Here is a 27829-nt window from a genome sequence, read left to right on the forward strand (position 1 = left end):
CCCTACTCTTGCCTAACTGTTATTGCTCTGTAGCCTTGTCGTACGTGCACTGCAGACAGATAAATCTGAGTAAAAGGCAGAGGTGCCGGCTTGGACCCAAGATTTTTTTTGGGGGGGCAGCGTCACATGCCTGTGATGTCACACACACGTACTGTCCAACTTTTGCTAACATGAACCCAAGACATCCTCAACAATGACGAACCAGGCAGCTTCTGCCTGGGAAATCTAGATCTGAACTGCCCCACTCGGCAGTGTGGTGAGGCAGGGCAGGGCCCAACAGGGGTGAGAAGACAAGACAAGGTTCAGACTTGATACAAGGCAAAGTGGGATGAAATTCAGGCTGGACCCTAGGCTCATGCAATGCTCTGGAAACAATGAACTCTGAATTTGCTCCAGCAAGCTGAAATAAAGTCCTTATAGCAGGGGCAGCAACCTTTTTCAGCCATGTGGTGGGCAAGACTATATTTTGAAGGGGGGGAAATGAACGAATTCCTATGCCCCACAAATAACCCAGAGATGCATTTTAAATAAAAGGACACATTCTACTCATGTGAAAACACGCTGATTCCTGGACCGTCCGTGGGCCGGATTGAGAAGAGATCTACACATTTATGTGCATGCGTGCGTGCGTGACCGATTCCAGAGAGGTCCCCCGGTTAGGTAGCAATAGATTGCTTTGAAGTCACTTTGGCACCAGATGAAAGGGAAAATCTTCCCCCACCCGGTATTTTGCCAGGACAAAGGTGACAAAGGTGAGTGTCTCTTCCAGCGAGAAAGTCCAGCTTGTTCGCCTTTTCCCTCCGCGCTGAGGCCATTTAAGCGCAACCGGCAGCCCCCGCGGAGCCCAATTCCGCGCGCTCCCTGCGCTCCTGTCCTGAACTGAGCCGGTGTCGTCGAGGCGCCTCCTCGGGGAGGCGGCGGAGGCTGCGCTGCCTATGGAGAGCCGAGGGGAGGGCGCAGCCGCCTCCGCCGGCGACATGGCCGCCCTGCACGCCGCCAAGGGAGCGCTGCGAGCGGAGCTGAAGCGCCGCCTGGGAGCCCTGAGCGCCGCCGAGAAGCTGCGCCAGTCGCGCCTCGTGCGCGGCAAGGTGGGTGAGGACCAGCAAGCCTGTCTCGGGGAAAAGTCTTTTCTGTGGGTTTGTTTCTCCCTCCGGCCCCGGCCAGGCGTTTCCCCAGAGGCTGGCCAACCCGTGTCCCTCAAGGCTCTTTTGCCCTCTTCCCACGCGACGCTGGTTCACGTGCAATTAGAAAAACGAAGCGGGGAGCGGGGAAAGCCCCTTTCTCCACGGAACGGCGCGCGCGGCTGCCCGTGAAGCGCAAGCCCGTGCGCCCTGGTCCCCCCACCCACGCGCGCGGGTGTTTAAGATAGAGACCGAGAGAAAGTGAGAGTGTAAAGTTCTGCCTGGGGGGGGGGGATTCCCTTCCGCCCCGAGAAAAACCCCTCCTTGAGTTGAATGAGGGCGCATAAGGTGACGTAAGGGAACGGCCCGCACGTGGAAAGGGGCGGACGCGGATATGCCCCTGGAGAGGGTGGGAAGTGAGTGTTTTATTCGGAAGTGAGGTCGGTAATGCGTCATCCCCCGGAAACGTGTGCGTGGAGAGCCCCTGCGGATACGCAGGCCCCCTCGGAAGTGAGATGTCCCGTTGAGTTCATTGTGGCTGCTTTCACCCCCAAAAATGGATTGCGTGTGTTTATGGAACTGGTTTTTGTGTTTGTTTTTAAAACCTATTGCGTTTGTTTGTTTGTGTATTGCTTTGAGGGGATGTTGTGCAAGCCGCTTTGTGACCATCGATGGTGAAATAAATTAATGTTGGAAAAAAATGCAGAATTAAAGGGGTTTAGGGAATGCAACCCTTACGCTTTAAAAGAGGGAGCGGGGCTGATGGCTGAAACTTTTCTGGAGGCTCGCATACTCTGGCCTGGCAACCGTTTTCCTTCCCACATGTGGTGAGATTGGGTAGAATTCAGCAGTTGAGGGAGGTGCATTTTGTGTATGCTCAGAGGCAGCCTCTACTTTATTGACACATCATGAATTCATAGGGCGGAACATAACACATAAAAAGCAAAGCTTTGAGCACTGTCGATGCAAAGTAAGCTGCTTCACTTTTGTGCAGTATTCATCAATTCTGTCATGCCATTCATCATTCTTTATATATATATTTCGTTTTAATACTTCACACACAAAAAAGAAATATAGAAGTAAACAAATATCCATCAGCACCTAGCAACTGAAAAGGGAAAAAAGGAAGAAAAACAACAACAATATTAAATAGTTCTCACAATACATTTAACATGAAAATGACTTTTTTCTATATAACTGACTTCATCATTCATAACCGCCTTCTGCTTCCTTTTCACCCCATTCCCAGAGACCGAAACTTCCTTTTGCTTCCATAATATTTTGAGATGAGTGAAAATGTCCTAGGAATGGAACGTGTTAGTTCTGTGACCTAGACTGGACCCAGCATGAGAATGGCATCAGATAAGGACATTGGAAGAAGGTGCCCTGTACTGTGTCAGAGAAATGGTCCATTTAACTCGAAGTGCCTCGAGGATTTCAGGCAGGGCAAATTGCTTGAAATCTTGGAGAGCTGCTAGGAGTCAGCGTAGGTAAAAGTAAAGGTAAAGGACCCCTGGACGGCTAAGTCCAGTCAAAGGCGTCTGTGAGGTGCGGCGCTCATCTCGCTTCAGGCCGAGGGAGCCTGCGTTTGTCCACAGACAGCTTTCCGGATCATGTGGCCAGCATGACTAAACTGCCTCTGGCGCAGTGGAACACCCTGATGGAAACCAGAGTGCACAGAAATGCCATTTATCTTCCTGCCACAGCGGTACCTATTTATCTACTTGCACTGGTGTGCTTTTGAATTGCTAGGTTGGCAGGAGCTGGGACAGAGCAACGGGAGCTCATCCTGTCATGGGGATTCGAACCACTGACCTTCCAGTCAGTAAGCCCAAGGGGCTCAGTGGTTTAGACTACAGCGCCACCTGCTCCCTAGATGTTCCACTGGTTCCCTTCTGTATAAGGCTCCTTATTTTCCTGTATCACTGATGGCATGTGATGCCAGTGTTGATGCTTACAGTATCTGGGGACTGAAGGTTATGAATCATGGGATGCATATCTTCTGAGCCTTTTCCCCTCCTCACTGCACGAGTCTGAAGAACATGGGTAGGCAAACTAAGGCCTGGGGACCGGATCCGGCCCAATTGCCTTCTAAATCTGGCCTGTGGATAGTCTGGGAATCAGCGTGTTTTTACATGAGTAGAATGTGTCCTTTTATTTAAAATGCATCTCTGGGTTATTTGTGGGGCATAGGAATTTGTTCATTATTTTCTCCAAAATATTGTCCGGTCCCCCACAAGGTCTGAGGGACAGTGGACCGGCCCCCTGCTGAAAAAGTTTGCTGACCCCTGCTCAAGATGCTGTGTGTGCCTTAATTAGTATCGGAGGGGAAGTGTTTTTTTCTCCCTAATTTATCACATCTCCATCACTTTTTCAGCCGTGTGCAGGACAGAGGTCTTAAATGCTTAAAACACATCACTTAGGACTACTTTGGTTACAGTTTTGTACCTGCGCAAATATTTCTGTGTCTGTAAGCTGCCTTGAGCATGGTTTTAACTATGGAAAGGCAACATACAAGTGAACGATTGTGATCATGGTTTTGCTCTGAGCAGGTCTTTTGTTTCATTATTACAACGGTTTCCTGTTTTTGTAATTGTATTTCTGGTTGTTAAAACCTGCCCTGGTGCATGGAAATGTTAGAAATCACAGTCGTTTAATCAAAGCAGCTTCTTGATGTTATGTTGTGAACCGTCCTGAGATTTACAGGTATAGGGCAGTATAGAAATTTAATAAATAAGAAGAAGAAGAAGGGGAGAAAAAGTATTATGGAAAGGAGGTTGGGGACATGGGTTGCAAGTAGCATATAAGTTGTATATCCACTGACCCACTAAACCTCACTAATGATTGCTGAATGCTCTTGTGCTAAGGGATGGCTCAATAGTTTGTCTTCTGTGTAATTCCTTGCAGGCCCCCCCTCACTTGTATAATAATGTGAGAATCCTTATTGTTATGTACTGAAGTTCTCACCCTGGGCCAGCAGGGGGATACTGTAGATAGTTTTCACTCAGGTCCACATATGCAAAAAAGGGATTGAAAGTGACGTTCAGGGATTGGATAGTTACAGAAGGTTGTTACTGTTGCGTTGTACTGGAGCTCTATATAAGCAGGCTGGCTGAACCCTTCAGTTCAGTTCTGTTCTAGCCTATGAATAAACAAGAGCTGTTTGAAGAATCGCTGTGTCGTCTGATATGTTCACCCACAACTTAACACTTATCTCCCAGTAAATTAAAACCAGTTTTTAAAGCATCTCTGTTTCTTGTACACCGGAGTGAAGTGAGGAGCCCTGCTCCATCCGATGAGAATTCACCTTTCATCTTCATCTGGCTTTTCAATACCCTGAAATGTAACAAGATCCTGTCAGTCAGTGCCTGAATGAGATGTATTTGAGTAACAGATGGGGGAAGAGAGATGAAAGAAGCCCACCACTGAAATGCCAGAAAACGAAAAGGAGGCGGAGAGAAAATTTATTTATTCAAATGAATACTCATTTGACAGAGGTCTTAATTTGAAATGAGAGTAGCTGCACTGGGCTGACCTCACCACTGGCGTTTAATTAGTCACTGGGTGGCTTTGCTTGCTGAATGTTTCCTTTTGTGACTGAAGTCCTGCTGGTTTGCATGCTCTGATTCGGCAATAATAGCCATTTCCTGATCCAGAACAGCAAACAGATTCCTTTTTTTCTTTCTTGCTTTTGGTAAACTGCCGTACAGTTTCCTGTGTTGTTCACAGTGCTGTGTGGTTGTGGAAGTTTCCGCTGTGGGTGTCTTCTCTGTCTTTAAATAAGATCTCTCAATCTCCCAGGGGTAGTGGGAGCGAGGCCAGTGCACATCAAAGTACATTTAATTTAAATGCAAATATAGTGGGAAATTTGCAAATTTTAAAAATAACCTATTGCCTGATGTTGAAGCTTGGTTGGGAGGGAAAGGTTTGGTATCAGGAAAGGAGCTCAAGTTTCTAGGCCAGTTTAAATCTGGCAATGGCCCAGGGCAGAAGTAATTCTGGACTCTTCTAAACTGGGCCAGCCCTATCATTAGGTAGGGGGAATGCGACTGATTTTGGGTGCCGTTAAATGACAGCAAATTCTTCACAGATTTGTAGAGTTGGAAGGGACCACAGGGGTTATCTGGTCAAACCCACAACTCTGAGATTAAGAGTCTCATGCTCTACTGACTGAGTTGGTTATTTAATTTCATATTTAATATCGCATTGTATTTTCCCTCCCAGGGACGAGGAGAGGTGTTTGTGGGCCATTCAGCCTCAGGTTCCAGCATAACATGAACACCTTGATACACCTTTGATATTCTGGGGGGAGCATCATTTGTTCTTCCCTCTTGGGCAGCAAAAGGTCTTCGGTTATGTTATGTACTGAGGTTCTCACCCTGGGCCAGCAGGGGGATACTGTAGATAGTTTTCACTCAGGTCCACATATGCAAATAAGGGATTGAAAGTGATGTTCAGTGATTGGATAGTTACAGAAAATGGTTACTGTTGCATTCTAGTGGAGCTCTATATAAGCAGGCTGGCTGAACCCTTCAGTTCAGTTCTGTTCTGGCCTGTGAATAAACAAGAACTGTTTGAAGAATCGCTGTGTCATCTGATATGTTCACCCACAACTTAACAGGATAGCTCTGCATCCAAACCATGGCTTGCTCTAGAGCGATTTCTCACCCCCCCGCCCCACCTTCCTTGTGTCAATCACAGCTCCGTATTGCATTGCACCAGTCTAAACCATGCTTAATACAAACCATGGACCCCTTGGTCTGAGGTGGGTCTGCAAACTGGTGATCCTGCCATGTTGTTTGTATAAAGCATGGCTTTCATTGGCATGCATGTGATGCAAAACTCTGATCGGCACCAGGAAGAGGAACGTTCTCTCCAAAGAGGTGGAGTGAGAAGGGAGTATATTTTCACAAGACTGGATCTTGATTTGCAGGTCATATCAAAGTTCTACTCAGAGTAGACCCATTGAAATTAATGGATCAAAGTTAGTCATGCCCATTATTTCCAACACTCTGAATAGGACCAGCATTGGGTAGAACCCATTGTTTGTAGTGAGATAGTTCTAAGTGGTGGGCTTCCAAACTTGGATGACCTTAAATATAATCTTGAGAGCAGCCTGATCATGCCCAGTGTTGTGTCATCTCTGAGCCTAAGAAGATCTGCCTTTTTACTGTACTTGTTTGGGAAACCTGCCAGGAAAAAAGCATACCCCCAATTTTTGGTTCCTTGAAAGAACAGAGGGATGCAGACATTAATAATGAAATAAAATACAGTATTGACAACAGTCTTGAGGAGCTCCTTGTAAATAAATGGGTGTAATGTTCACATATATCAGTTTAAAATATATATTTATATCCTGCCTTTCCAGCTTGCAGTAAATTGTGAGCCACTTGAGGCAGCTAACGAGATTTCAGATTAAAACAATCATACCGTATATACAACCGTCAGACCAATAAACACAACAAATAAACTTGGTTGTAAGAGGATGATTTAAGAGCCAGTTGACCCATAAACCTGTTGGAATGAAACATGTTTTAGTTTGGCGTCTTCAAGCCTTCAGGGAAGGGGGCAAAGAGCCCCAAAGCCTAACAGCGACACAATTTCTTCAGAAACCGTGTAAAGATTGGCAAAAATTATGGCTGAACTAGCTGATACTTAGCATGCCTATGGTGTTTTCCTGAGTGCTCAAGGGATTTCATCTACATTATTTGCACGATCCTAATAACAGTTTTGTAATGTTGGCTGCTTGCATTATGCCCACATTACAGAGAGTATGTTGCCTCAGGTCATCCAAGTGAAGCTCAAGGAGGAGCAGGGATCCCTTCAGGGACTCCCAGCTCAGTTTTCAGATTGAGTTCATGCTTGTAACTATTACGGCTGCATCGACTCCCGCTGCAGAGATAAGGAGACTCCACAGCCCCAAATGAGAAAGCCTCCGAAAATAATCCCGTTTCTTAATCCTGTTTACCAGATGGTGGTGCTCCCTGCGGAGAAGCTGTCAGAAGCTAAACACTTGGGGGAATTTGGGGATTCAAGAGTGCATGTGTATGTGCGTAAATTTTAGGGGCGTATGAAATTGGTTGCCCAGGAGAACCCAAACACCTGACTAGCTGCCTAGAAGGTATGTTAAGAAGAGGGCTGCTGGATCAGACCAAAGGTCCACCTAGTGTAGCATCCTCTTCTCAATCTGGACACCATTGCTGATTTACAAACACCTTGCCAATTTGGATCCAGGATACCTCAAGTACCACCTAATCCCATCTATCCCTGTCCAGTAACTGAGGTCTTCAGGGGAGTCACCGTTAATGGTCCATCAAGGTTGGAATGCATGGCTTGTATCACTTAGGACTGTGGGCCCAATGTTGTGGCACTCCCTTCTAGCTGAGGTCAGGCAGGCCCTCTCCCTAAAGAACCTCCAGCACCAACCAAAGACTTTTTAAAAATTCCAACAAGCATTTTAATTTCAGATTTTAATAGTTCTTTTTTTTAAAAAAACCCTTTTTGTATTGTAAACAGCTTAGAGGCCATTGTAGTTAAGCCGAGACCAGATAACACCGGTTCTGAAAGACCTACATTGTCTCTCAGTACGTTTCCAGGCACAATTCAAAGTGTTGGTGCTGAACTTTAAAGCCCTAAACGACCTCGGCCCAGTATCCCTGAAGGAGCGTCTCCACCCCTGTTGTCCAGCCCGGACACTGAGGTCCAGCTCCGAGGGCCTTCTGGCAGTTCCCTCACTGTAAGAAGTGAGGTTACAGGGAACCAGGCAGAGGGCCTTCTTGGTAGTGGCGCCCGCCCTGTGGAGCGCCCTCCCATCAGATGTCAAGGAAATAAACAACTATCTGACTTTTAAAAGACATCTGAAAGCAGCTGTGATTAGGGAAGTTTTTAATATTTGATGTTTTGTTTTTAATATTTTGTTGGGAGCCACCCAGAGTGGCTGGGGAAACCCAGCCAGATAAGCAGGATAAAATAACAAGTTGTTGTTGTTGTTGTTGTTGTTGTTGTTGTTGTTGTTGTTGTTGTTGTTGTTGCTGCTGCTGCTGCTGCTGCTATTCAGTATTTAAATTGCTTAAATAAATAAAAACAGTATGATTCTGCCCCAGTTGTGATTCCTTCCCAGACACTGTTATTCAGAGGCATATTGTCTCTTGACAGGGGAGGTAGAACAGTAGACACCATGACAGGATGCTCACAAGCAGGGCACCTCAAAAATATTAAGATTAGATTGAAATCAGCGACAGCCCCGAGGACTCTGGAGAGGAAGGGGAGGGGGAGGAAGAGTCCATGGATCAGAGACCTCCTGCTCAGGACCCCAAGTTGGAGCCAGGCCCCTCTGATGAAATTCTGCTCCTATGGATGTCTTGCAGCCTCCCCCTTCCTTGGCTCAGGATGCGAAAGTAGGGGCATCCAAAGCAGTCATACCTCAGAAGTCGAACAGAATCCATTCCAGAAGTCCAGTCGACTTCCAAGACGTTCGTGAGCCAAGGCGCGGCTTCCGATTGGCTGCAGGAAGCCCCAGCAGCCAATTGGAAGCCGCGTAAGTCGCGTCGGACGTTCGGGTTCCAAAGAATGTTCGCCAGCCGGAACAGTCACTTCTGGGTTTGCGGTGTTGAGGAGCCAAAACGTTCGACTCGCAAGGCGTTTGGGATCCAAGGTACGACTGTAGTGGGGAAGCTAGATTGAGCTGTCAGATGAGGATTTGAGCAAGGCCTTTTACCTGAGGCAGCAGTGGCATTGTAGTGGTTAGTGTATTGGGCTAGGACCCAGTTCAAATTCCTGCTCATCCATGAAACTCTGACCTTGGGCCAGAGTTGGAAACTTGGATTATGCGGTTAAGCCCAATGCCTCAAGGAAAAGGTGGGTTCTCGCACCATTTTTTCTTGTGAACTTTCCAACCTCTCTGACTGCAAACTCCTCTCTTTCCCAGTGCAGGTGCTGGAACATCCTAAATACCAAGCTTCTCAGAGAATTGCCGTCTTCCTAAGCATGTCGGATGAGGTCCAGACAGAAGAAATCATTAAGGACATTTTCCAGCGTGGCAAAGAGTGCTTCATTCCGCATTACAAGCCCCGGAGCAGCCACATGGACATGGTGAAGCTAGCTTCCTACGAAGAAATTGCTTTGCTGCCCTTGACTTCCTGGAACATCCATCAGCCGGCTGAAAATGACATCAGGGAAGAAGCCTTGTCAGCGGCAGGTGAGCTTGGCAAGCACAGGGCTGTAATTTGGTGCCAGAATACATCCTTGTGGGAGAGATGAGTAATGTTATGACATATCAAGGCATGGACGGTCATTGACGGAAAATATCCAATGTGGTACAGTGGTTAGACCAGGAGTGGGGACCCGGTTGCCTTCCAGATGTTGGTCTCCCAATCCCCATCAGCCTCAGGCAGCATGGCCAATGGTCAGGGATCATGAGGCTTGTAGTCAAAAACATCTGGATGACACCAGTTTCCACATCTGTGCTCTGTTGCACTGCAAAAACACACATGCAATACAGTACATACACACAGAGAGAGAGCAATTGTTCTGGAAACAGACTGAGAATATATCTCATGTTAGTCTGTGAATCAGATCAGCTCTCTTCAAATTGACAAGATGCACAGACCAAGTTTGCCTAAAAACATGGACTGAATCAAATCTTCATCATCATCATCACCATCGTTTATTTATACCCCAGCCACTCTGAGCGGCTCCCAACAGAATATTAAAAACAAGATAAAACATCAGACATTAAAAACTTCCCTAAACAGGACTGCCTTCAGATGTCTTCTAAAAGTCAGATAGTTGTTTATTTCCTTGACATCTGATGGGAGGGCGTTCTGCAGGGAGGGTGCCACCACCAAGAAGGCCCTCTGCTTGGTTCCCTGTAACCTCACTTCTTGTAGGGAGGGAACCGCCAGAAGGCCCTGGAAGAGTCTCCTGCTGCTGTTTTCTGCAGATGCAATAGAGGCGGTGAAGAAGGTCCTCTTCACTGTCACTATCACCACTTGGTAGGCTTGACGTTGATCTCTAACCCAAGTTTGGTCCAATTCAGAATGAGTTTTCCACCACCGGCGCTCTAGCTGTCTCAGCGATTGTTTCATCACCCTCAGCTCCGGGGAAAACCACGGGGCTGTCCGGGCTCCATGCAATCGGAGAGGGTGCTTCGGAGCCAGACAGTCGATAGCCGTGGTTAACTCCACAATCCAGCGGTCCACCAGGGAATCAGCTGAAAGGCCATCAACATGGCATAAAACATCCCCTACCACTCTCTGGAAACCTTTTGGATCAGGCTTCCTCAAATGTGGCCCTCCAGATGTTTTTGGCCTACAACTCCCATGATCCTTAGCTAGCAAGACTAGTAGTCAGGGATGATGGGAACTGTAGTCTCAAAACATCTGGAGGGCTGAATTTGAGGAAGCCTGATTTGGATGCATTAAGTGGTGGGGGTGGACCATCTGAATCGGTCCCACCTCCCTGCAGAGGGAAAGGGTCCTTCAAGCATCCCTCTCCGCCCCCCTCCAATTAAAATACTTCGTTCTCCTACAGGACTTTAGAACTGGTACATAAGCTAAGAGAAGGGGGAAGAGCAATTTCAATTGTGGGCAGAAGAAATTCATTAATCGCATACGTCTGCGTGAAGGTATAATGAGCGAGCTATTTTAATCATTCTCAGACTGACATTCTATGGACATTGGGTGCATACCTGCATTTAAGAAGCCCTGGAAAAAATCCACCCGTGTAGTAAATAACATCTTGACGGCCCCATTGAAGGATTTAAATAAGATGTGTGCAAAATGACAGATAGATGGAGCGCATATGTTGGAAGCGGCGATGTTAAATAGAACTACAGAATGGGAAAAACAGAAAATGGTCCAAACAAGATTGTAAAGTGATTGCCAGGACTATTAGATTTTCTTCCCTTCAGGGAGGGTTGATTAAAATTTACAGTACAATATATATCCAAGCGAGAGATTAATTTAAAAAGTATTTTTTTCTGCCTGTTTTTTTCTTCACACTGGTCATAAAAAAAGACCATGGCATGAGACAAAATTGAAAATCAAGGCTTAGCTCTTAATGTAATTTATTTTTTAATGAAATGATTTGAAGTTTGGAATGAACTTCTGCTCAAAGACAATGAGCCATGGCACTTCTGTGTCGGGTGGGTGGGTATTGGGAGCAGGGATTTGGGTCTAGCAAGGCATTAGTATGCTGGTGAAAGAGCCCCTCTGGGGAAGAAGGGGGAGCAGGAGCAGCTCCTGATCCTAAGCTGTGCTTCTAAACTGCCAGGGATTCTCAAGGCAGAGATGAATCAAACGGTACCGTACTTTGCAGGCGGAACTCAGAAGTCAGTTCCATGGAAGACGACGAGGAGTTTGGATTTGATATCCTGCTTTATCACGACCTTAAGGAGTCTCAAAGTGGCTAACAATCTCCTTTCCCTTCCTCCCCCACAACAAACACTCTGTGAGGTGAGTGGGGCTGAGAGACTTCAAAGAAGTGTGACTGGCCCAAGGTCACCCAGCAGCTGCATGTGGAGAAGCAGGGAACCGAACCCAGTTCACCAGATTACGAGTCCACCACTCTTAACCACTACACCACACTGAGTTAATTTCCTTATTAAATTTATAGCCTTCTCTTCCTCCCATAGGAGCCCAAGTGCTGGAAGCATCAGGTAATAAAATAATAAAAACATCTCAAAAAGTAAAATAAAATCCAGTTCGGATCCAGACCAGGACAGATCTGAACTGAAAAGCCTTGTTGAAAGAGGAAGGTCTTCAGTCGGTGCTGAAAAGACAACTGAGACCATGCCTATCTAAACGTTCAACGGGAGGGAATTTCGCCACACTAAAGGCCTGATTCCTACTTTATGTAGAATGGAGTTACTGATACAGTAGGATCTGCAGAAGAACAGCACTTGCAAAGTGCAATGATCCATTGGGCATGCAAGTGGTGAAATGATCTCCGCATTGCTCAGAGCCCTTTTTGTTGTGTTTTTGTGGGTGTGTTTTGCAACATGTCACTGGGACAATAATAGTGCTTAAGTGGATGATTTATACTGGGCTGCCTGCACATCATTCCACTTTATTAGCTGCTCTGCAATGCAGGGACGTGGGTGGCGCTGTGGTTTAAACCACTGAGCCTCTTGGGCTTGCTAACTGGAAGGTCGGCAGTTTGAATCCCCGCGACGGAGTGAGCTCCCGTTGCTCTGTCCCAGCTCCTGCCAACCTAGCAATTCGAAACTACACCAGTGCAAGTAGATAAATAGGCACCGTTGCGGCGGGAAGGCAAACGGCGTTTCTGTGCGCTCTGGCTTCCATTACAGTGTCCCATTGCTCCAGAAGCGGTTTAGTCCTGCTGGCCGCATGACCCGGAAAGCTGTCTGTGGACAAACGCCAGCTTTTTCAGCCTGAAAGCGAGATGTGCGCCACAACCCCATAGTCGCCTTTGACTGGGCTTAACCATCCAGGGGTCCTTTACCTTACCTGCCTAACCCCAATGTTACTTCATTATTGGGATCCTCTGGCACTATAGTGCAACAAAAGCAAGACAACCCCCCCTCCGGGACATTTGTGGTATACCATGGTACCTCGGGTTAAGTACTTAATTCGTTCTGGAGGTCCGTACTTAACCTGAAACTGTTCTTAACCTGAAGCACCACTTTAGCTAATGGGGCCTCCTGCTGCCGCTGCACCGCCACTGTACAATTTCTGTTCTCATCCTGAAGCAAAGTTCTTAACCTGAAGCACTATTTCTGCGTTAGTGGTTGTCTGTAACCTGAAGCGTATGTACCCTGAAGCATATGTAACCCGAGGTACCACTGTAAATATTACAGGGTTTTAGCAGGAAGCTGTGGGGCACGCACTACCTGGAAATGAAACTGCACGTTGTATCCAAAGCTAGCCTTACTTGGAGTATTTATTTTTATCAATTTGTTGCACGTACTTCCCCACTTCCCCCCTCCCTCAAGGTGGCATGCGTGGTAGTTCCCCTCCTCTTTTAACCCCCACAGCAACCCTGGGAGGTAGGTCAGGCTGAGAGGCAGCGACTGGCCCAAGTTAACCCAGAGATCTTCATGGCTAAGTGGGAATTTGAACTCTGATCTTCCAGGTCCCAAACCGACAATCTAACCACACTGGGGCTACATCTATTGGAAGGTGTTTTGGGGTTGTTTTTTTAAAGAGAACTGTGGGTGGGGGAATTTGGGTCAGGAAACCGAAATCTGTCGAGTCTGTGGGAAATGGCTGACCCAGATTAGCTGTGTGCAAAATGTCTTACTTTCTTTCTGGAACTTGAGCAACGAGGGCTACTAGATGCCGAAAAACGCTTCCTTTAGCCAGCAGGTGTCAGTATTCTGTAGATTTAGTAGTGAGATTGAGTGACACTCCCCCCCCCCTCGCTCCATGTAATTAAATTCTTGCTCAGTCATTGCAGTCACATACAGGAGACAGATCAGGTGTCCCCAGGGAAGTCTGAAGGCAGCTGTGCCATGTGCAGTCATTTCTCTTAAATGTGAGTGTAAGAAAAATACTTGTGGGGTAGGGGCTGTGACAGGCCAATGAAACCATGAATATTTTGGAGACAATGCTATTTTATTTTATTTTATTTTATTTTATTTTTATAGCACCCTTCATCTGAATATCACAGGGCAGTCCACAACATAAAAATACAACATGAGAAAGCAAAATATATAATAAAACAAAAACAAATAGCCCCCCTTACAAACACATTTAAAATGTTGTTGTTGTTGTTGTTTAGTCGTTTAGTCGTGTCCGACTCTTCGTGACCCCATGGACCAGAGCACGCCAGGCACCTCTGTCCTCCACTACCTCCCGCAGTTTGGTCAGACTCATGTTTGTGGCTTCGAGAACACTATCCAACCATCTCATCCTCTGTCGCCCCCTTCTCCTTGTGCCCTCCATCTTTCCCAGCATCAGTGTCTTCTCCAGGGAGTCTTCTCTTCTCATGAGGTGGCCAAAGTACTGGAGCCTCAGCTTCACGATCTGTCCTTCCAGTGAGCACTCAGGGCTGATTTCATTTTGATCTTCTTGCAGTCCATGGGACTCTCAAGAGTCTTCTCCAGCACCATAATTCAAAAGCATCAATTCTTCGGCGATCAGCCTTCTTTATGGTCCAGCTCTCACTTCCATACATCACTACTGGGAAAACCATGGCTTTAACTATACGGACCTTTGTTGGCAAGGTGACGTCACATTTAAAATGGTTCTGTGTTAATCAGCCAAATAGGGGTAAATAGGAATGTTTTCACCTGCTGCCTAAAGACATGTAATGAAGGTGCCAGGCAGGCCTCCCTGGGGAGAGCATTCCACAAATGGAGCCACCACAGAAAAGGCCTGTTCTCGTGTCCCCACCCTACGGACATCTTGTGGAGGAGGCACATGAAAAAGGGTCTCAGATGCTGATTGCAGGGTCTGGATCGGTTCAGAGGCAGTCCTTGAGATATCTGAAGACAGTGAATGTTCTGCTGGGATTTTCTCCCTCCCTCTCATAATGCTAGAATTCAGAGTCACTCGGCAAAATTGATTGGATGTGGACAGAGCAACAAGTATTAATTTTACCTGGTATAAGTAGGTTAGTTTATACAATGACATATTCTAACTAGGCAAAAGCACTCAAGGAGGGTACAAAGCAGAGCTGGGAAAGGGTGTTGCAAGTGTGTGTGTGGGGGTGTAGGTTTGAGAGTCCAAAGGGCCAGCTGTTGTTGTTCAGTCATTTAGTCATGTCCGAATCTTCATGACCCCATGGACCAGAGCACGCCAGGCACTTCTGTCTTCCACTGCCTCCCGCAGTTTGGTCAAACTCATGCTGGTAGCTTTGAGAACACTGTCCAGCCATCTCTTCCTCTGTCGCCCCCTTCTCCTTGTGCCCTCCATCTTTCCCAATATCAGGGTCTTTTCCAGGGAGTCTTCTCTGGGTGGCCAAAGTACTGGAGCCTCAGCTTCATGATCTGTCCTTCCAGTGAGCACTCAGGGCTGATTTCCTTCAGAATGGATAGGTTTGATCTTCTTGCCGTCCATGGGACTCTGAAGAGTCTCCTCCAGCACCAGAGCCAGCTAGAGAGGCCAAATTTGGCCCCTGGGCTTGAGATTCCCCTGGGTTGGACTAAATGATCCTTGGGGTCCCTTCCACCTCTTACAATTTTATGATTCTAAGTCCTGGCATGCGTGTGCGTCTAACCTTTCCATCTTCATTTCCCCCCGGAATGAGCATTTCCACGCTGAAAGGAGGAGGAAAGGATAGCTTTTGTCTTTGGCGGTCTGTATGTTTTGCAGGTAATTCGCTTGCGAGTTTATTGTCAGGCAGGTTGCTAAATTGCCAGCGAGATGAAATTGCAGAAAGTAATACTTGGAGACAGGCGTATTATTCTGCTTTGATTCAACATGTTCACAGCTTCTCAGCGCTGCTAGGTGGAACTGGTGCAGCTGATTGTAAACTGATAAGACGTGTGGTTAGTTTATGCTTGAGGATTTTTGTTTTTTGTTTAATCCATGTGAATATATTTCAAATCTTTGACTGGTTGTGCTTCACCACCCACACACAGCAGAATTGGCACAACCCAGATGTTTGAAGAAAAATCCTTTATAGTGAGGGGTGGGCTGTAACTCAAAGGAGTGGGAATTGGACTTCCTGGAAAAGAACGATGGAGGAAGAGAGACGTGGTAGAATGTGAGCCATCTCGTCTGGATAGGTAAAATTTCTTGGTTCACACTGAGAAGCTATTCTTAAATGCCCTCTGGATTGGAGGTGAGTTGCCCGTAGAGATCATTGGAGACATCTGAGATATTAATGCAGCTGGGATTCCGCCACCAGGATCATCACCCCTGCAAAGCAGCCCTGCCAGCACTGAACATGCTCAGTGGGGATGGATGGTTGGGGATAAACCCTCCAAAAAGAGAGTGGATGGGATATTGGGGTATGGAATAAAAGACCAGATTAGACCAAACACTCAACCTAGTTCAGTATCCTGCTCTCACAATGGCCATCCAAATGCCCGTGGGAAGTCCTCAAGCAGGACATAAGCACAACACTCTCTCCGCTTGTGGACGCGGGTGGTGCTGTGGTCTAAACCACTGAGCCTCTTGGGTGTGCTGATCAGAACGTCAGCAGTTTGAATCCCCGCGATGGATTGAGCTCCCGTTGCTCTGTCCCAGCTCCGGCCAACCTAGCAGTTCGAAAGCACGCCAGCGCAAGTAGATAAATAGGTACCGCTCCGGCGGGAAGGTAAACGGTGTTTCTCTGTGCTCTGGTTTCTGTCATGGTGTTCAGTTGCGCCAGAAGCAGTTTATTCCTGCTGGCCACATGACCCGGAAAGCTGTCTGTGGACAAATGCTGGCTCCCTCAGCCTGAAAGCGAAATGAGCGCCCCAACCCCATAGTCGCCTTTTGCTGGACGTAACCGTCCAGGGGTCCCTTTATGTTTTTTTACCTTTTGCTATGCACTACCACTAGATCCCAATCTGCTTTCTGCCCTTCCAATTATTTTGAAGCTAGCTGCCCTATAAGGCTGGACAATATCTGGTTTTCATCGCAATATATCCCCAGCTAAACATCGCAATATAGCAATTTATCACAATGTCTGAAATAAGGAGGGGCTTGTGAAGAGGAATTGGCTGGCTTCATGGTTTCCCCCACATTTTGCATAGCACACAACACACACACACACACACACACACACACACACACACACATCATGATTCGTAATCTATTGCCAGGTCAAAAATTATGAAACCAAATATACCATGATACGGACTTGAAACCGGTTTTGGATGATATATCAATATATCGTCTAGCCCTACTGACCTGTTGCCTCTTAATCATCTTGTCTGCAGGTTAAACATACACAACTTTCCTCATAGGTAGGGATGGAATTTAGCTCAGTTCTCACTTAAAACCAAATCACACTTTCTGAAACAATGTGGAAACTGAAGCGCAGCCATCCTTTGAAATCTGCATTTACCAGAAATTTGCTATGCAGTTGTCCAACTAAACAGCATTTAAAAAATATTATGCATATATTTTATATATTGGTGAAAATGGCATGCAAAAATGCATTCTGTGAGGAGAAATTGCTTGTAAAAACATGTCCATTGGTCAAAAGTGCATACAAAAATTAATATAATTCATTCCAAAATGCTGAAGGATTTTCAGAAGAGATTTTTTTTAAAAAAAAAAAATTAAATCCACAAATTCCTGCAGAAAAGTGGAGAAATAAATTGAAGATTGGAAAAATGAGACCGGGCCTGGGGCCATCCTGTGAGCATCCTGCGGGCTTGCAAGAATTTATGTCAGTCATAGGGAGCATCACCCCCCTTCATTCTTTGCCTTAAAGTGGACATTGTTACAGGTGAAGCTTTGGGGGAACAGAAATAGAGGAAGAAGGGGGGAGAGAGAGAGAGAGAGAGAGAGAGAGAGAGAGAGAGAGAGAGAGAATTGAACAAGAGCTATCAAATCCCAACAGACCTGAAAGGAGTGGAAGCTGCAGGAAGAATAGTTGTTAGCATATGCCTCTGCTTTGCTTCTGTTAGGTGATGAATTATCAGTATTCCTTTGCCTTAAACCTTTATGACTTATATCCATCCAAGGGAAAGTCACGCTTTTTTGCTCAGGAGGGCAAATGTGGGTCGGGAAGGTACAGTGGTACCTCGGGTTACATACGCTTCAGGTTACAGACTCCGCTAACCCAGAAATAGTGCTTCAGGTTAAGAACTTTGCTTCAGGATGAGAATAGAAATTGTGTTATGACGGCGTGGCAGCAGCAGGAGGCCCCATTAGCTAAAGTGGTGCTTCAGCTTAAGAACAGTTTCAGGTTAAGTACAGAGCTCCGGAACGAATTAAGTACTTAACCCGAGGTACCACTGTAAATACTTTATACTGCCACAGATCTCTGACACAGAGGAAGAGAGGGATAGGGCTCTGTTACCTGGAACTCACTTGCAGATTCTGCTGACAGCCCTCATTTTCTGGGAAGACCACTTACAGATTGTAATGATCTCAGGCAGGCAAGCAAGCTCCGATAAGAATTAACGAGTCTCTGGCAGTTTTATGGTATGTTTGTTTACAATTCACACCCAGAGAGTAGATCTGTGCCTGCCGCTCTTAGCTACGAGTTGGTCACTCTGAGTCTCTGCCCCTTTCGCAGCATGAAAGGCGCCAAAGTCCAGTCCTTCCGCTCTTGTACTTCTGTTGCATTTTGACCCTTTCAGCTCTTCTGGTTCAGGGAGAAGGGGGTGGACTCCCCCCCTGCTCTCAAACGATGAGCCCTCTAAACTCTGCCTCCCTCCTGGTTACATAGCAACCCTCTCAATACTGTCTATCTCCTCCTCCCCCTCAGCCTGTGAGCTTTCTGAGTCTGGGAACTCTCGATGAAGGGGGCCTGAACTAACCCACTGCTGCTCTGCCTGCATTCCCTCGTCTCCAGAGTCAGACACTGGCTCCCTGTGGAATGGCATTCCTTCATCTCCAGAGTCAACCTCTTCCCAGGCATTCAATTTGGCCACATCTCTGATGGAGAGTTCTTGAGTGTTTCTGCTGAACCAGAATGTGGAGGTCACCTATGGGAGGAACTGTAGCTTATTGGTGTTGCACCTGAACTGCAAGTAGAAGGAGATAGTTGAGTGGTACAGCATTTGCCTTGCATGCAGGAGGTCACAGCAGAGTGCCAGAGCACCTGCTTTGTATGTCGAAGGTTGAAAGTAAATTGTAGAACTTTGCATGCAGAAGGCCCCAGATTCAATCCCCGACATCTCCTGCTAAAAGCTGATGGGGAAGGAAAGTATTCCCGAGTCTTTGGAGTGTCAGGGAGAGATGACCAGAGGTGGAGAACTTGTGGTCCTCTCCAGGCATTGCTGGACTCCAATTCCTGATGGTTGACTATGCTACCTGGGACTGATGGAGTCCCAACATCTGGAGATGTTCTCCAGCCCTGGAACAGAGAATACTGATCGGGTCAGCTTCCTAAAAGTCTGTTTGGAAAAATTAAAGTACAAAAAACAGCTTCTGTCCTCAGCAAATGGGCTTGCTTTGCCAATCCATTACTGTTGCTTTGCAATAGAATGACAAAAGAATAAATCCACGTTATTTTTAAGATAGTATGGCAGAGAAATTTAACTTGCTTTTTGTGTCGTTATACTAGATGGGGCAAGCTCTTGGCAAAGATGGCACCTCAGTGTATCAATGTCTGCCATTCCATTGGGTGGCTGTTTCAAACTTAATATGCCATCTCTAAAGCAGAGCTGGAGCAATAGTGTATATTTGATTTTGAGTGTTTGACAATTTCTGGTCTATATGCAGGGAGCAAATTTAGGTAGAAAATGTGCTGCTCATTTGCAAACTCTGAGGATTTATTTTCTTAGAGGTCCTTCCCCCGCCCCCAACCTCCGAAGTATTGTTTCAATATTTATTCAGAACGCTATTTATTTAAGGCTACATTTGCACATTTATTCAATCACGAATTCCTGCAACTTCTCGTTTGCCCTGCTAACTGTATGTTTGCCTTTGACACCTTGCTGTTGTATTTCAAGCACAAACCATTGCATTCAGCGGATCTTACTTCTGAGTAGACAGGCAGGGGGTTGCACTGGCTGGTTAAAGGTAAAGGTAAAAGTACCCCTGCCCGTACGGGCCAGTCTTGACAGACTCTGGGGTTGTGAGCCCATCTCACTCAAGAGGCCGGGGGCCAGCGCTGTCCGGAGACACTTCCGGGTCACGTGGCCAGCGTGACAAAGCTGCATCTGGCGAGCCAGCGCAGCACACGGAAACGTCGTTTACCTTCCCGCCGTTTACCTTCCCGCCAGTCCCTATTTATCTACTTGCACCTGGGGGTGCTTTCGAACTGCTAGGTTGGCAGGCGCTGGGACCGAGCAGCGGGAGCACACCCCGCCGTGGGGATTCGAACCGCCGACCTTTCGATCGGCAAGCCCTAGGTGCTGAGGCTTTTACCCACAGCGCCACCCGCTGGTTAGAGTGTTGGCTGGTTAGAGTATTTTAAAAACATATTAGTCAAGAATTCTGGACGCTACAGTGTTTTATATTTTGCTGAGAACTATAGCTTTGTCAACAAAGGTCCGTATAGTAAAAGCTATGGGTTTTCCCAGTAGTGATGTATGGAAGTGAGAGCTGGACCATAAAGAAGGCTGATTGCCGAAGAATTGATGCTTTTGAATTATGGTGCTGGAGAAGACTCTTGAGAGTCCCATGGACTGCAAGAAGATCAAACCTCTCCATTCTGAAGGAAATCAGCCCTGAGTGCTCACTGGAAGGACAGATCGTGAAGCTGAGGCTCAAATACTTTGGCCACCTCATGAGAAGAGAAGACTCCCTGGAAAAGACCCTGATGTTGGGAAAGATGGAGGGCACAAGGAGAAGGGGACGACAGAGGGTGAGATGGTTGGACAGTGTTCTCGAAGCTACCAACATGAGTTTGACCAAACTGCAGGAGGCAGTGGAAGACAGAAGTGCCTGGCGTGCTCTGATCCATGGGGTCACGAAGAGTCGTACACGACTAAACGACTAAACAACAACAACAAATAGCTTTGTGAGGGAAAAGCTATCATTCCCATAATTCTTTGGGGGAAAGGATGTGCTTTAAATGTAGAAAGGTACAGATGGTAATAAGTCACATCCATTGCTCCAACTATTTGTTGCCTCTACCCCTGTCTGCCAATGGCATATGGTCCTTGGAAGATTACCTATGAGGGAACATGGCCCTGCAGTCTGAAGTGTTCCCCCACTTTGGACTCACAAGATCAGTGCCAGACATATTGAAATATTTAGACCTTTCAAGGATATTGCAGATCTGGGCTCCATTCTTACTTGAAAAATAATACATTTACGTTTATTTTATTTCTGCATTTTCTATTCAGATAAGCACAAGAAGCTTTGGCAGGAGCTGTGAGGAGGCCCCGGCAGTAACTACATATCCAACACCCATCCAACCGCCACTGATACCAATATACGAATAAATTGCATCTCCCAGTCAGACACCTCAAATAATTAAGTGAGAGGAAACAATTTACTCCAGACTGGAGACATTAAACAAAAAGATTGGGGAGGGAAGAGCAGAGCAGAGACGGGGAAGCTAGTGCTAGATTTCTGTTGCAAATATAACAGGAAGAAACCACATCAGTCCATATTGACAGTAAAAAAATAATCTATCAACTCCAATTTAAACATATATCAATATCAGCAGACCATATGCCCTGATAGATACTAACACAGATAAATACTAACAGCTTCATACCTAGTGTTGCTTGGGAATTCTAAAAAAAAACCCCAAAATGTGTAGTTTTGAAAGGTTCAGTCCATCGAGTTGATCCAATTGTCTCCAAAAGAGATGAAATCCTTCCACTTGATCTCAGGAACTATTATACAGAATTGGGTTACGATTCCTTCACAGGTGTCCAAATGCATAGGAAACAAAGAATTTTCAAAAATATATACTAGGCCATTGCCATATGTCCGGATTTTCCCAGACATATATATGGAATACTGCAGTCAGCAACAGTGCCCTGGAGGAAATCTTACAAATGTCCGGGGGAAATCCAGATGTATGGCAGCTTATGTTGGCAGTGCCGTTTTTGCCGTATTTCCATAAAAAAGGCTCAGAAGTGGCATTTTTAAAAGCAATTTTGTCCCAAAAGCTCAACAACTGTCCGGATTTGTAACTGTTTGAAATAAAGGTAAAGGAAAAGGACCCCTGGACGGTAAAGTCCTGTCAAAGGCAACTATGGGTTGTGGCGCTCATCTCGCTTTCAGGTCGAGGGAGCCAGCGTTTGTCCACAGACAGCTTTCCGGGTCATGTGGCCAGCATGACTAAACCGCTTCTGGCGCAGTGGGACACTGTGACAGAAGCCAGAGCACACCGAAACGCCGTTTACATTTCTGCCACAGCGGTGCCTATTTATCTACTTGTGCTGGCATGCTTTCCAACTGCTAGGTTGGCAGGAGCTGGGACAGAGCAACGGGAGCTCACTCCGTCATGGGGATTCGAACTGCCGACCTTCCAGTCAGCAAGCCCAAGAGGCTCAGTGGTTTAGACCACAGCGCCACCCGTGTCCCTAATTAGGCAACCTTAATATATACTGAAGGGACGCGGGTTACGCTGTGGGTTAAACAACAGAGCCTAGGACTTGCCGATCAGAAGGTTGGTGGTTCGAATCCCCGCGATAGGGTGAGCTCCTATTGCTCGGTCCCTGCTCCTGCCAACCTAGCAGTTCGAAAGCATGTCAGAGTGCAAGTAGATAAATAGATACCACTCCGGCGGGAAGGTAAACGGCTTTTCCGTGCGCTTCTCTGGTTCGCCAGAAGCGGCTTAGTCATGCTGGCCACATGACCCTCAAGCTGTACGCCGGCTCCCTCAGGCAATAAAGCGAGATGAGCGCCGCAACCCCAGAGTCGGTCACGACTGGACCTAATAGTCAGGGGTCCCTTTACCTTTACCTAATATATTCTAGATACATTCAAATGTAGAAAGAGCAGTAATAGGTTCAGATTATTTACCCTTCCAACTTTGAAACAGCTTCCACATTTGCTGTGCATCTGTTAGTCTCCACATCACAGGAATATAACTTAGAAGCGTATGAGCACCTACAAATGTCAAGGATTGTTTCCAAAGCAAAGTTAATATGAACAATAATATTTCACCCAAAAGAGGACGCTATACAACAGGCCCACATCAATGAGGTTTTATCAGTATCACATCATTGGCACCTATCTGAATGAGCGAAAACACACACATACAGCCAGGAGTTTCACGGCACCTTAAAGACAATCAAGATTTATTGTGGTATAAGCCTATGTGGACAAAAGCCCACTTTGTCAGATGTTTGAAGTGTTATCAGCAAGAGGATAGGATTAATTAACAAGATGTATATACCGCTTAATTAAGAAATAGCAATTCGTTTAAAGCATATCAAAGAAAACTAAGTGAGCCTAAAGCTTACTAACAGGCCATGAATATCCCAGGGTATCTCTTAACCAAATGACAGGAATAGCCAGCAACTCCCTTCCCACTTTTCTACTTGTACACAGCAGGTTCAGCAAGAGCGTACACAGACCATCAGAAACAGGCTCTCTTCTTTTTGTAATGAAATACAGTGCTTTTGCTCCTACATCCATCCCCCCAGCGAATAAAAGTTCCTGAAGTTTCCCTCCTCTGCAAAAACTAACAAGTAAGATGATGAGGTTCGTTCCAAAGGGTTGCACAGCCGCCGCAGGCTCATTTGTTTCAAATGTCCCCTTGGCGATTCCCACTCCATATCGGAACAAAAATAGCAGATCGGCACAATGGTTGCCTTTAAGCTTGGCAGCGGTTCAGGACGGCAGCCAGTTCCCTTCTTCTCCCTGGCAGAGGCATGAATCAACGTCTGAAAGCCCGATGGCCAGCAAAACCTCAGCCCCTGAGTGCAAACATGCAATTCAAACTGAGAAAACACCCAAACTTCTCTCCTTTTACCTGCTAACTTTTCCCTCTTTGTGCAGAATTCCCTCCAGCCCCTGAAATGCTATTTTGCACCAAGAAAGCAACAGTTGTGCTGGGGGTGGGAGACGGGACAGACACACACAAGCAAATGGTGGCGTTGGGAAGATGGACACCACAGTGTTACGGAGAGCCAGTGTGGTGTAGTGGTTAAGAGTGGTGGACTCGTAATCTGGTGAACCGGGTTCACTTCCCCGCTCCTCCACATGCAGCTGCTGGGTGACCTTGGGCCAGTCACACTTCTCTGAAGTCTCTCATCCCCACTCACCTCACAGAGTGTTTGTTGTGGGGGAGGAAGGGAAAGGAGGATGTGAGCCGCTTTGAGACTCCTTAAGGGGAGTGAAAGGCGGGATATCAAATCCAAACTCCTCCTCCTCCTCCTCCTCTTCATCTTCTACTACTGAATAGCTAAGTCAGTAGAGCTTGAAACTCTTAATCTGAGAGTTGTGGGTTTGAGTCTCGCCTTGGGTAAAAGCAGTGCTTTTCCCCCTGGGGGTACGCAGGGGTATGCATACCCCCTAAACATTTTGTGATTTTTTGTGTGCTTTTGTCCATTTACTGTATTATTTTCCCTGATTTGAACTATAAAATAGTGATTTTCTTGAGTCAAAATGAGAGTACCCCTAAACATCGTTTTTAAAGAAAAAATGCACTGGGTAAAAGGTCGTAGGGGGTTGTACTATGTAGATGACCTGGCGGTTCCTTCCAGGTCTACAGTCTTACGATTCTATGATACAGAGCACAATAAAAACCGTAAAAACAAGAACCTCATCCATAGCCCCCAAATCACAATCCTTTCAATATACAGTCGTACCTTGGTTCTTGAACGCCTTGGTACTTGGATGTTTTGGTTCCCCAACTCTGAAAACCCAGAAGTAAGTGTTCTGGTTTTTGAATGTTTTCTGGAAGCTGAATGTCTGACGTGGCTTCCGATTGAGTGCAGGAAGCTCCTGCAGCCAATCGGAAGCTGCGCCTTGGTTTTAGAACAGTTTCTGGAGTCAAATGGGCTCCTGGAATGGATTAAGTTCGAGAACCAAGATACGACTGTATTACAGTGAAGACACCTAAATCCGTTCTTCAGTTTTCTAAGGCAAGGGTAAATTTAAAGAGTATTGGTCCTCATCCAGTATGCTGTCGTCCTGTGAGCCCATGATGACACTGACAGGCATATATTCTGGGTTGGAGAAGTGTCCCAGCCAGGGCCCCAATCTATAATGAATCCTATTTTCCTTTTATGCCTCATGCTACAGTCCAAATTAACCAGCCTATAGTTAAAATGCTGCAGTGTTGTAGAGCTACCAGATGTTTCCTTTCTTCTATTAAAAAGAAAGCCAGGGTAGAATCTTGATTATTATTAACTGCACAAGCCGAGTTTTCATCTTATTGATTGCATAATAGATCAACTGCAAAAATAATTATACCTGTGAAAAGCTTGAGCGGGGGGGGGGGGAGTCGCCCGCAGCGAAGCAATCCTAGTTTGTAATTTTTAAAAAAGAGAGTCAGGGATGTGAGCCTGCTTGGACGAATTAAAACCAAACAGTGGAAGAAACAATCATAAAAGTGCCCTGGCTAGCAGCACACACTAATATCAAGAGAGAAAAGCGGAATTAAAGAGAAGTACCAGGAACGTGGAAATTATCCTTAAGAGATTGCTTGGTTGTTTCTACATCCATATTGTTTACCAATCACTTGTAACCTTTATGTGATTGAAATGTGAATTATGGTGCATATATCTAGGATTTCAAACCAGTTAAAGAAATCCTAGCCAAGCGTAAGTGTTGTTAATGATTCAAATGAATCTGCATGATTGAGAATGATAGTACTTTGTGCTATCACACCTTTGTTGCACTCACACCTTTGTTGTTTTTAAATGATTTCTGCACAGCTGGCATCATAGGAGCAGACTTTATATATACCACATCAGACCACTGGCCCATCTACCGGTAGTTAACATAAAGGTACCCCAGTGTGGTGTAGTGGTTAAGAGTGGTGGGCTCGTAATCTGGGGAACCGGGTTCGCATCTTCGCTCCTCCACATGCAGCTGCTGGGTGACCTTGGGCCAGTCACACTTCTCTGAAGTCTCTCAGCCCCACTCACCTCACAGAGTGTTTGTTGTGGGGGAGGAAGGGAAAGGAGAATGTGAGCCGCTTTGAGACTCCTTCGGGTAGTGATAAAGCGCGATATCAAATCCAAACTCTTCTTCTTCTTCCAATGGTCTGACTCTGTACAAGTGAGCTTTCCGTGCTTCTGTGCTGCTCTCTGAATTTCATGGTGCAGTTTACTTTAAAAAGGGTTATTTTAGAGGAAGAATGTGTACAAAATGCCTACAATGATCCTTTTAAACCAGGCCTTTGGTTGATTCGACTGACATCCTATGCCCTTTTGAAATGTGGTGGTGTGTTGTTTTTTTAGGGTATTTTTATTGGGTTGTTGTTTTTATTTTGATTAAATATTTTGATTTTCTTCTGTGAACCGCCCCGAGACCTCTGGGTATAGAGCAGTATATAAATTCCAATAATAATAATAATAATACAGTTGTACCTTGGTTTTCGAACACAACACATTCTGGAAGTTCAACTTCCGAAAGGTTCAGAAACCAAGGCATGGCTTCCGATTAGCTGCAGGAGTGTCGTGCAGCCAATTGGAAGGTGCGCCAAACATTCGGCTTCTGAGGCAAAGTCCACAAACCGGAACACCTACTTCCGGGTTTGCGCCGTTTGAGTTCTGACTTGTTTGTGAACTAAGCTGTTCTAAAACCAAGGTACAACTGTAATAATAATAATAATTGATGCAATTTTTATGCATTAAAAAAAAACCCACAGCAAAAAAATCTGTATGGAATAGACCTGTGAGTGAACTCATACATACCGTCTTTTTTGCTCTATAAGACGCACCTTTTCCCTCCTAAAAAGTAAGGGGAAATGTGTGTGCGTCTTATGGAGCGAATGCAGGCTGTGCAGCTATCCCAGAAGCCAGAACAGCAAGAGGGATTGCTGCTTTCACTGCGCAGCGATGCCTCTTGCTGTTCTGGCTTCTGAGATTCAGAATATTTTTTTTTCTTGTTTTCCTCCTCCAACAACTAGGTGCGTCTTGTGTTCTGGTGCGTCTTATAGAGCGAAAAATACAGTAATTGACACAGATCAGAAGAATCCACCAGTCCCTAACATGAGAGCAGAGCTAGCTTGCTGCCCTCAGCTGTTCTTGAGGACACTGTCCCATCACCAGTATTGGGAGTAAATTTCTACTGCCGCTCAAGTTGGTTTCTGTACATGGGAGGGGGTGGTACAATTTCGGTTTCTCTCAAACTTTTCATTTCTCCCACTCTTAAGTCATAGCTACTTGTAGGTTTCCCCATTCTAGTGAATGGGGAACCAGAGAGCTTTTATTTTACACAGCGTGGCTCAGGAGCAGAACTGCAGATTGAAGCAGAGAGCCCACAGAGCGACTCAGAAACAGATGAGAATTTAAAACAACATAGCTATAAGGCAAATCTTGAGGTCTGTGAACGTGTCAATATATGCCACCCTTCCTGAATAAATAAAAAGGGAATGAGTTAGTGAAGTCAGTACTGTTTCACTCAAAATATGTGTTTTTATGTTCTCTCTTCAACAGAGGGCCTGGATCTCATCCTCGTGCCAGGACTTGGTTTTGACCAAACCGGCAACAGACTAGGAAGAGGAAAGGGGTACTATGATACATACCTGAACAGGTGCAGACAGCATCCCAAAGGAAAACCTTACACAATTGCCTTGGCTTTTAAAGAGCAAGTATGTGATGTGGTCCCTGCATCTGAAAATGATGTGAAAGTTGATGAAATCCTGTTTGAAGGCAACTGACCTGGACCCAGTTTTTATGAATTCCTAAACAGCTGTAGAGCTGGTCCACAACTGCACATTCACCGCTGGCTGCATTAACATGTCTGAAAGGCTCGCTCCAGATTACAGATCAGGTGAAGGGCTCATCTAGTCTAGCATCCTGGTCTTGCGTGGCGAGTTCCCGCCTCCCCCCGGTGGAAATAACACATGACACAAGTATTTAGGTTAATGGGCTAAAAATGGCCACAACTTTATTAATTACAGGTGATGAGCGGTATTGGCTTAGGCATTGGTCCTACCAACTATCCGGCTTCAGCCTCTTTGCTTGAAGACCGGGAAGGGTTAACCACCAGTAGGTTAACCCTGCTGATGGACATCAACTAGGACCTCCCCCCGGGGTCACCGCTTGGGCG

General features: G+C 46.1%; 1 protein-coding gene across 2 annotated transcripts; it reads left to right on the forward strand.

The window, feature by feature from the left end:
• The first annotated feature begins 770 nt into the window (after window positions 1-770).
• MTHFS (methenyltetrahydrofolate synthetase) lies at window positions 771-27829 on the forward strand. Of its 2 annotated transcripts, none has more exons than XM_053365086.1 (3): window positions 771-1088; window positions 9054-9318; window positions 27214-27829. In XM_053365086.1, exons 1-3 carry the CDS (start codon window positions 936-938, stop codon window positions 27435-27437), a joined length of 642 nt encoding a protein of 213 aa, XP_053221061.1. In that variant the 5' UTR covers window positions 771-935; the 3' UTR covers window positions 27438-27829. The 2 variants fall into 2 exon arrangements, with proteins under 2 accessions (XP_053221061.1, XP_053221062.1); XM_053365087.1 differs by having other exon boundaries at window positions 1021-1088; window positions 9049-9318.

This window comes from Podarcis raffonei, chromosome 14 (genome assembly GCF_027172205.1).
Source record: "Podarcis raffonei isolate rPodRaf1 chromosome 14, rPodRaf1.pri, whole genome shotgun sequence".
In the NCBI taxonomy this organism is placed as follows: Eukaryota; Metazoa; Chordata; class Lepidosauria; order Squamata; family Lacertidae; genus Podarcis; species Podarcis raffonei.